This window comes from Trifolium pratense, linkage group LG3, assembly GCF_020283565.1.
Source record: "Trifolium pratense cultivar HEN17-A07 linkage group LG3, ARS_RC_1.1, whole genome shotgun sequence".
Taxonomy (NCBI): Eukaryota; Viridiplantae; Streptophyta; class Magnoliopsida; order Fabales; family Fabaceae; genus Trifolium; species Trifolium pratense.
Window position 1 is genome coordinate 4,842,264 of NC_060061.1, and position 10,870 is coordinate 4,853,133.

Here is a 10,870-nt window from a genome sequence, read left to right on the forward strand (position 1 = left end):
TTAAATGTTAGGTTATTATTTATGTTTCATCATTTTATTTATTTAAAATTTGTAACCCTTAAATTGCAAAATTAAAAGTAAATTTTTTTAATAATTAAATTAAAAGTAAAATTTTCAATTTTAGATTAAGTTCAAAATTAAATCATCAATCAATAATATCAATTTTTATCTGTAATTTGAACAATAATATTTGAGTATCAAACAACAATCACAAACGCACACTATCCACAAATTTATCCGATTTATGACTGTCTAAATTTTGTAAGTCACAATATTTTGCCAATTGGATATGTTGCATCTATAAGTATTGATGGTAAAAATCATTTTGGAGAAATCTAATTTTTACTTGTAATTTATCCTTCTTCTTTCTTTCTGTCTTTTATTTACTAACATTTAACATAAAACTTATGAAAAAGTATCTTATTATGAATCTCGTATGGTAAATTCTATACAATATTAATTTTTTTTTTATATATGTATTAACATGTTTTCTTAAATTTATTTTTTGAGTTAATCTTAAATATAACTTCTTATTTTTATACTGTTATATTTTTCTTCTACACATTTATCCTTTTAAAAGTATCCCACTTATCTTTTTAAAAATTTATCTTTTTGATCGATCTTAATTTTATTTTATTGATACAAAAGTTAATTTTAAATTTATAATTTGTTCTTGCTTCAAAAATTTATAGTTTGTTATTTAATGCAAAGTCAATTTTTTATATTAAATTAATTTGTTACAGTACATTTTAAGTGATTATTTTATTTTAGTTGCGATACCAACAAACTAAGTCACTCTTTTTCTCGTTATTTTCTCTATTCAGTTAGTGATCTCGTTATTTAATGCCATCGTCGAACCAACTCTTTTTGTTTTTCATTCATATCAATCTCTTTCCCTCTTCTATCATCACCGTTTCTCCTCTATCCAAAACCCTAATTCTTCGATAGAGAGTTCGTTCACCTTTCTTCTTCTTCTTCTTCACATTGCTTTTTATTTCAGTTTCTTCAAATTCAATTCTCATTATCGATTATGTTTTTACTGTCACAGGGAGATCGGGAATTTCAATTGAATTTCATCCATTAAAGAGAATCCTAATTCATCATCTTCTAATAATCAATCATGTTTAAAAAGATTTTTGGTAAACCTAAACATGATGTCAATACTATAAAGACTTTAGAAAAATTAAATGAGGTAATTAACTCCAATTTTGTTCGCTTATGATGATTGAAATCAATATTGCTTTCTCAATTCTACATATAATTGTTCACTCTTCAAACTACTCAACTATGTTTATACTGTAATCAGGAATATAATTTTGTTTTTATTCCTTAATTGATAAGCAAGTTATTGTGGATATTGGATATCAATTTTTGCCTATGAAGCATGGACACACACTGACCCATCAACATGATGATAATTTGAGAGAATGACATATCATAAGGGTTCTGTAGCTATCAATTTTTTTTTTAACATGTCTTACACCAATTTGGATACTACTTTTTTACACCAATTTGAATAAGTAGTTGAAAACTTCCTCTTACCGTTTCTTATACTTTTCCTTGACTAGCTTATTGAAATTATTTGATCTTTATCTCAGCTAGACTAATTGTGCCTTTGGTTCCACTTTTCCAGAGGTGTAGAATTGATTTTGACATGTTTGGTTCCTTTAGAGTACGGTTAATTTTGCCTCCATAATTGATTCCACTTGAAGCTATAGATTGTATATTATGATTTCAGGATTGATTTTTACACTCAAATCTAATTTTCAACTCACATTTACATAAATGTATCCAAACATAAATCACTTTACCCGCAAACCCGTTGGAATTGATTTTACAGAATCAATTCACTCAGAATTAATTTTACTCACCGCATGACCAAACATATTCTAAATTATTTGCTTCATGATCTAAGAATAAGATACAGCCTCAATAGGAATCCATATTTTGCTCTATAATAACTATGTAATATGTTTGTAATTTTTTTTCCTTCTAAATATTGTTTGATCACGGGATGATGGATATGTGTGAAGTTTGATTTGTTGCTTTGTTTCTAGCATTGATTTGAAATGTTTTGTTCTTTGATTTATGTAGACACTTGCCACGCTAGAGAAAAAGGAGCAAGTGTTTCTTAAAAAGGCTGCGGCAGAAGTTGAAAAGGCCAGAAATTTCACAAGGGCTCAGAATAGAAGGGGTATGTCACAAAACTCATGGATGCTTGTTTTAAAGAATATAATTGAGACGACCTGATTGTGTTTATGCGGAGAATATGAATGTATACTTGGGTCAAAATCAATTGAGCAAGGCAAACTTTAGGGCAAATTTAGAGATTTGGATTTAAATGTGATATATCTGTTGGTTAACTGACATAGTTAGTTAGGTTCAGGGTGACGGTGCATACTATGACACACAATTTAATGTTAATCTCTTGTGAAATTTTCTTTTTGAATTTCTATCTCAGCTGCAATACAATGTTTGAAGAGGAAGAGGCTATATGAACAGCAAGTAGAACAGCTTGGAAACCAACAGTTGCGTATTCATGACCAGGTGCGAATGCAACTTCTTTATAAAATGAAAGGTTCTCAAGTCTTTTAAGTTCAACCACTATTTCACGGTTTTATATATTTACGTACATAGATATAGACACAACAAATACACTCTATAGTTTTCTGGCCAAACACAGGCATTTGACAATTCTCTCCTGATGGCTTTTATGCAATTTTCTTGCAAACATGATTCAGTCTGGTTGTGATAGCTATGAGTGCATCATAATTCAGTTTTTGAGTGACTTTTATATCTTATGTTGGTGATCTGTGTTACAGATGATAATGTTGGAAGGTGCCAAGGCAACCACAGAAACAGTAGAAGCATTGAGATTTGGGGCATCTACAATGAAGGCTATGCAAAAAGCAACGTATATAGCACTCTTTATCTTTTAAAAAATTGTGATTTTGTTCTTAATATCCTGTTCTATTTTTTATTTGCATGTTACTATATGCTTGCTTTAAAACCTGAAAAAGATCACTATCATTTTTCTGATATGAAAAATGTCGGTCATGTATGTAACTTTTCTGTTTGTCACTCTTGCTTATCTTAAGGTTAATGATTGTGACATATTGGGTTACAATATTATCTTTTTCAGGAACATTAATGATGTTGACAAGACCATGGATGAGATCAATGAACAAACTGAGAACATGAAACAGATTCAGGAAGCATTGTCAACTCCATTTGGTGCAGCTGATTTTGACGAGGTCATATCAAATAATAATACTATTTATTTGCACTTTGCTAATGAAATTTTATCTTTTGATTGATTTGTTATTGAGCATCTATATATATCTTGTGATATATGATTATATTCGGCCAGTGTTCTGAATTTGTTTGCCATTCAGGATGAATTGGAGGCAGAACTTGAAGAGCTTGAGGGTGCTGAGTTGGAAGAAGAGCTTCTTCAGCCTGTAACTACAGCTCCAGCAGCCTCGGTGCATGTTCCATCTGGGAGGCAACCTACTCGTCCAGTGCCTGCGAAATCCACTCCTGAAGAAGATGAATTGGCAGCTTTGCAAGCTGAGATGGCACTTTGAGCAGGTCCCTTTTCTCGGCTATGGCACTATTGATTTATCCTATCTATGCATTAATACGTTTTAGTCTGATTGGTTTGTGAAATCATGTTTGATATCAATGTTTGCACACTTGAGTTCTGTTGTATGATAATATTTTGAAATGAATTGCCTAAACTGCTTGCCAGAAAAACTATGCGTATCTTATTTTAAGCAGTTATTATTGCAGGCATTGATGATGGGTTATAACTCATAACCAGTGGCATGGGGAGAATTCTGCTTCCTCTCACCGTTGCTTATCTTTGTGAAAATTATTGAACAGAGGATGTACATAGAGTTTATAAAAAGTGAAAATTTCTTTTGCTTTTTGATGTCACCCTATTAGATTAGATATTTGTTTTTTTTTTTTTTGAGAAGTTGCAAACTTCACTACACCTCCAAAAAAAGCACTACACTTGTGTTGTTCTCGTCATGTATTTATGGCAATGGATCCGCATGATCTTGTTGGGTGAAATTTGTGGTTTTCTTTATCCTCACAAATAGATGGACACCATCAAAAGTGTTGTTTGTTTCAAAATTTCAAACACATGTCTCATCCACCACATACTACAAGGAAATGAATTCTCTACCTTACCGTAAATGATTCAAATGTAGAGAATTCTCGTCCTAGAGTTGCTTTTACCTCCTATGTATTTTTAATTCTTTTACTTAAATAATTTTTTACAAGACATAATTTACCAAGTTTTTTTTTGACACACATAATTTACCAAGTTAATTACAAATGAAATGGTAAAAATGAATAGGTTACATGAAATTAATTAGTTAAGTTTTTTCGTTGGGTATTCTGCCAATTTTTTTTTTTTTTGGGTAAATCGAGTATTTCCAAGTGCAAGTTTGAAAATGAATTCTTTGAGGTTTGTTGGATTAAAATAAGCACCAAACTCTTTCTAAGATTTTTTTTAATGTTGTTACATGTTTAAGTCTGAATCTGATTTTGAATCCTTAGTTAAATCAGAAGAGACTTATAATGTCACATCTTAGATCCTTAGTTAAATTATAAGAGACCTAATAAATAAATAAATAAATAAATAAAACATCTTATTCAGACTTAAACATCTATGGATTTGAGCTTATGCAAAATATCTTATGCAAATAAATATATTTTAATATATTATTATAAGCTTTTCAAGGTAGTTTATCAAAAAACATTTTATAAAGACACAATTTTTGTTAGTCAAAACCTATGAATTAACATACAAGTTTAATTGAATAAACTATTTAATTGAATAAACTATTTTCATAAGCTCAAAATTTAAGTCAAATTCAAACGGTCCTTATAATGTTACATCTAAACGCATTTGGGTAAATTTAATTAGTATTTTTTTTGTTAATATGATTTAATTTTAAATCTTTGGTCATGATCTACGATCTTGTATCTTGTTTTGCGTATTCATATTTGAGAATTTATTTTGCCACCTTGACACCTTGTCACACGCCCTTTTTATTTCCTCCTTCTGCTATTTAAGTAACAGACGTGTAAAATATTGAAATTTTTATGTTAAAATGGTGTTTATTTCCTCAAATTTCTCATTTTTATAATTTCCGTTACTTAAGTAGCAGATAAAAATATTTTGATAATTTTGTAACGTGTGAGAAAATCGACAGGGTGTAAAAGAAATTCTATCCATATTTTGGTTTGTAGAGTAATCCAAATCTTTGTTTTTGATTTTAGTTCTTTCTCTTGAGTATTTGTAGTAGTTCTCATGGCTACCACTTGATGTTTTGTGTATCTTTCATTCTTGGTGTTGTGTATGTTTTGTGCCAACTCTGAGTTGTTTTAATTTAATATATTAATTTTTTGCCGTTAAGAAAATTCATAAATTTGATTTAATTTATTTTCAAAAATGTATCTAAAATATATTTAATAAAATTGACTTTATTCAATTTTCTTTATGATTTTTATTTAAATTGATTTGGAAATAAATATTTTAGTATTTTTTTATATTTGTAAATAAAAAAACTTTTCAAGATAAGTTTAATTAAACATAAGAGTACTTTTTGTGCCAAAAAAGAAAATTAATAAACATAAGAGAACACTTAGATGGGTTGATAAAAGTATCATATAGCTCGATCAACAATGAATTGATCCAAGTGATAAGGATCTATGTCTCCTTAAACATGTGATTAATGGTTTGATACCTGACTCATTCGTATGGATAAATCGGTTGGGAGAGGATAACTCAACTTGTGGGGTAGGGGTTCTCTCCAGTGAGAATTTCACTGGATTTCCTCCAGTTTTAATCTCCACCCTTAAATATTTATATTTTTAAATTTTAATATTAATTGTTTTGATTTGAGTGGTGAAAATTCCACTGGACCTCTCACCTCATGGGAGAGGATCCAGTCCCCAACTTGTGTGCCCACAAATTCTCCAATGGAGATTAGTCATCTATATATATACCTTTAAAACTATTTTTTTTTTTTGCTTAAATAAAACTAAATTGAAAATGTTAATACGAGATATGTTTTTGAGTAAGCTCGCCAATCAAGTTAAACTTGAAAAAATGTCACCTAAATAACAAGTCAAACCTAAACCATGAATTCTTTGAACAGACGAGACATATTTATGCAAATCCTAACTCCAACCTCTTTACACCCTTGATCACACTTGGCTTGGCTCTCAATTTAGCCAATAAATCCTCAAAAAAATTACTTATCCAATTTCAACTCAAACACCCAATCCGTTTGCACAGCAACAAACACATTACCAGGTTCAATCCGATAGCATGAAGAGAATCAGAAAAAACAGATACTCATCCTTTATCTAAATGTCATTGCTCAAAATCAAAACTAACATTTTTCATTTGTTATTCTCCATTATGGCATAAGAGATATACATTGATCAATGTGACAAATAATGTTTACAGATGACAAGGTTTCCAATAACCAAATGCATCGTATATTTCATAACAGCACAATTGTAAAACACGGTTTTCAACTTTATGAAAAAGCGCGAAAGAAGTTTTCAAAAGGTTCAATTTTTATCATCTATATATACATCATGTTTGTTCAATAATTGCACAAATAATAAAGGTTGGGCAGAATTCTCCATGTCACTGGTTCCAAATCTTTATAGAGGTCACATATTATGCACATCCAATGCCTGCAAAATTCTAGTTTTAATCAAACACTGCAAAATTGTTAACTGCATAAATAAGATAGCCCAACTTTTTTCCGACAAGCAATTCAATTCAAACTGCGGTAATATAACAAACTCAATTGTGCAAAGGGTGATATCAAACATGAAATTGGTGCATACACAAACCATTCAACTGCTACATTAATTGAAATACTAATCCAACGAAAACACATTGAGACACTCATCGAGTAAATAATAGTGTGGTGGATTAGAAATGGAACCTGCTCAAAGTGCCATCTCAGCCTGCAAAGCCGCCAATTCATCTTCTTCAGCTGTGCGTTGCACAGACACAGGGCGGGTAGGTTGCCGCCCAGCTGGGGTATGCACTGCTGCTGCTGGAGCTGTAGTTGCAGGCTGAAGAAGTTGTTCTTCCAATTCAGCACCCTCTAGCTCTTCAAGTTCTGCTTCCAATTCATCCTGAAATAGAAAACAAATTCAGTATGTTGCCTGGGCATATAGTATCATCATATCATATAGTAAATATGCCAATGTTCAATAGTGATTCAATAAAAAATATCGATTCAATCTAAAAATAAAAATTTCTCTTCAGTATAGAGTAAAAACAAAATTAAGAGTTGAGAAGATGACCTCATCAAAGTCGGCAGCTGCACCGATTGGAGCTGACAATGCTTCCTGAATCTGTTTCATATTCTCTGTTTGTTCATTGATCTCATCCATGGTTTTGTCAACATCATCAATATTACTGAAAAAAAATTGCAACTCAACCGTTAAGAGGATTTTCCATATAACAATATATGGTACTTCTCAGGTTTTAAAACAAGCATAAAAGAGGTAAAACATAGAATTGCATATAAAATGTGCATAAAAGAGGTAAAACATTACGTTGCTTTTTGCATAGCTTTCATAGCAGATGCTCCAGTTCTCAAAGCGTCAACCGTTTCTGTAGTCGCCTTGGCTCCTTCCAACATTATCATCTATAACACATAGTACAAGCATAAGATTAAAATAATACTTACAAAAAAAAAATCATATTGCCCCAGGAGCTGTAAAATATAAAGGTAGGAACTAAACTTGACCAGCCGATTAGACTGGGAATACTTGTAACTAGTACTCTAACTGGTCCAATCAATCATAAAGAACAGGTAAAATAATGGGTGAACTGATCATGACTCACGAACCAGTCAACCTGTGTGAATCGATCATGATTCAAATGATTGAACCGGGCTGTCTTTTGTAATTTTTTCTAGAATTTTTTACAGTGTTTTTTTTCTTTCTTTTTGACGGCACTAGACAATGGTTACTTGGTTCCCAAGTATAACCAAAACTAGGTATTTCTTTTAATTTTTCTAATACGAGAACGAGACAGATAGGTATTTATTTACTATAAAACAGTAAATGATAAGTTTCACTTTTTCCTTCTACTTCTATTTATTCAAACATAAAACTAGTGCATGTTAGAAAATCATGCAAATATAATATAATTCATAGCATCTGAGTTAACATTTAGTTGCAAGGGGATTTTTCACTTATTTCTCTCCTGTGACATTTTTTTTTCTTTCTTCTCACACATTTGAGATATCCATCTCATACGGAACAGCAAAATCATAAAATTTCTATTTTAATACTTAGTGATTTGCTCAATCAATTTAACTATGTGAGCATGTATTTCTAGATAATAAAAAGAGGAATATTTCTGGTGTAATTTGTGATAGAAAAATCCCACTCAACCTGAACAGAAAATTTTACTGCTCGACTATAAGACGTACAATGTTGTGTGATAATGTACATTGGGATATAAAGAGCTTACACAAATGTAAGCTAGTTGTTACAGAGTTAAGAACATTACGGTGAATTAAAGCTCAGTCAAGACAAGATGAGATTAAGAACGAAAGCATTAAAAAAACGTTGGAGAAGCACCCATTGTAGAGAAGATAGTAAAGTCTCCTATTAAGAGATGCAAAAATCAAATGCAGGACAGTCCAAAAACTAGAGACAGAGAAACCAAAGAGAACCACAGTGGAAAATATTTATAGAAGTTTGGTGATTTATCATCAGACATGATTTACAATGGGACATTATGGGATTGTTTGATTCATGTAGTTGATCCTAGTAGGAAAAGGCTTTGGTGATTGATGTTGAATTTTACTCAGATATTTAATACAATTACAAATAGAAACACGCCATGCACACGACCGTGTCAAGTATGAGGGCCAATTTGTATGAAAGTGAGAAAAGTAAACCACATCATTAACCATAAATAGTCAATATTAATAAAACAATGAAGTCACTTCTAATATTGACCACCTACTTAAAACAATGAAGTGCTCTGGATCGTTTAAAATAAGATGAGATGGAACAAAAACACATTGAAGGAATGAACTCCACCCCATTTCATCTACTACCCCACATTTACTTGCCGTCAAATAGGGGAGAATGGCATAAAACAAGCCTTTTCTCCATTCTATCATTAAAATATTCAAACAATGGTCTGGAATGGTAACGTATTTTATAGCATTCCACTTGATTCTATCTTATTCTATTTCATTTATGTTAGGATATAGAATAATAAAAATTATAGTAGTTAAAATAGTAAAGGGGGGTTGGGCATTTAATTGGTCGTTGTATTGCGCTGTTTGTTTACTGTTTGGTAGTTAGTTCAGTTTTGTTTACTGTTTGTCTGGCTGAGTCATTCGCTTATAAATAAAGGAATGGTTACAATTTTGGGGATATTATTGAATATTGTAAAGTTTGTGAATATTGTATCAACTGATTCAACTCTATTGTGAAGGGGAAACTCCTTGGAGGGGAGAGATTGTTTTCTATTCTATCCTATTTCTAAATAGAATTGTTATTTATTTGGGATTCAAATCACGGGTTCCTAACAGTTTCATTCTCCATTAGATATCAAAACATAGCCTAAGCCTTTCATTGGTTTTGAAAATAATAGCCGTGACCGTGACTACTACATACAGAGTAGTATTCACACACACCTGGTCATGAATACGCAATTGGAAGTTTCCAAGCTGCTCTACTTGCTGTTCCTATAGCCTCTTCCTCTTCAAACATTGTATTGCCGCTGCATGAGGTAAAAATTCAAAAACAATGTCACAACATATCAATAAATCATTGACCCGTGAACCAGCTCAAGTAATAGTGGGATTGATTTATTGACCCGTATGCCACAATAGTATTCTCTAATCTATAACATGCATCCATGAATATTGTCACATATAACATACCCCTTTTATTCTTTGCCCTAGTGAATTCTTTGGCTTTTTCAACTTCTGCAGAAGCCTTTTTAAGTAGCACTTTCTCCTTCTTCTCTAGCATTTCAAGTGTCTACATCATCCAACAAACAAACAAAGCATTCAAAATGAGAAAATTCTCCACCAAACAGTAAACTACTGCTAGAAACGACCAATAAAACTTTTACACAGATACATCATTACACAATCAAAATTATACAAATAAAATACAAATTAAATTACAGAACCATGCATAGGAAAAAAAAATCAGATTATGGAAAAATAATACAAATAAAATTCTTCTCCGGTTGAAGAGATAAATTAATGAACTAGGCAGAATTGAGAAATCGATGTTACCTCATTTAACTTGTCTATAGTTGCTATAGCACTTGTTTCTTGTTTAGGTTTACCAAAAATTCGGGTAAACATGGTTGCCGATTATTAGAAGAAGATGTTGAAACACCGATTCGAGAATTGTTGACCTGATCTGATCGGAACAGCAAAAGAATTAATCAAGATCGAAGTTCTGAAATTGAGAAAAGAAAAAAAGAAAGGTGAAGTGAACGAAGTCTGATTGATAAATTAGGGTTTTGAGAGGGAAAGAGAGAGAGATCTGACAGACCGTAGCGATAAAAACAAAGAGAGAATGAATCCGTAAGAATGGAAGGAACGCTTGCCCTACACTTCAGACCAACCGATTCATTATTATTGTGATTTTTTTTTTCTTTGATACGCGCATAAATTTACGCGGATAAATTTTTCATTGCCTAATATATGTTTTTTTGGTAATAAAAGAAAATGCTAATCAGTGTCGACACAAATTAATAAATTAAGATATATGAGTTAATTAATCCGTCAAAAAAAAAATTAAATTGTTTACCGGCTTTGTCTCTAAAAAATAC

At 31.3% G+C, this 10,870-nt stretch overlaps 1 protein-coding gene and 1 pseudogene across 1 annotated transcript; one reads left to right on the top strand and one right to left on the bottom strand.

Moving 5' to 3' along the window:
* Positions 1-1,053: 1,053 nt before the first annotated feature.
* Positions 1,054-3,931, top strand: LOC123915549 (vacuolar protein sorting-associated protein 32 homolog 2-like). Its single transcript, XM_045966709.1, has 7 exons — positions 1,054-1,192; positions 2,095-2,194; positions 2,462-2,547; positions 2,823-2,914; positions 3,143-3,254; positions 3,396-3,591; positions 3,793-3,931. The coding sequence occupies exons 1-6, from the start codon at positions 1,121-1,123 to the stop codon at positions 3,585-3,587; spliced, it is 654 nt and encodes a 217-aa protein (XP_045822665.1). The 5' UTR covers positions 1,054-1,120; the 3' UTR covers positions 3,588-3,591; positions 3,793-3,931.
* A 2,470-nt stretch (positions 3,932-6,401) lies between these two features.
* Positions 6,402-10,548, bottom strand: LOC123915550 (annotated as a pseudogene).
* Between the last annotated feature and the right edge of the window lie 322 nt (positions 10,549-10,870).

What these genes read in the sequence shown, in the direction of transcription:
- LOC123915549 (XM_045966709.1), top strand. Translation starts at nt 1,121, where the DNA reads ATGTTTAAAAAGATTTTTGGTAAACCTAAACATGATGTCAATACTATA. An exon ending in AAGGGCTCAGAATAGAAGGG is followed by an intron (nt 2,195 to 2,461) that starts GTATGTCACAAA and finishes TTTCTATCTCAG; the next exon opens with CTGCAATACAATGTTTGAAG. An exon ending in AAGGCTATGCAAAAAGCAAC is followed by an intron (nt 2,915 to 3,142) that starts GTATATAGCACT and finishes TATCTTTTTCAG; the next exon opens with GAACATTAATGATGTTGACA.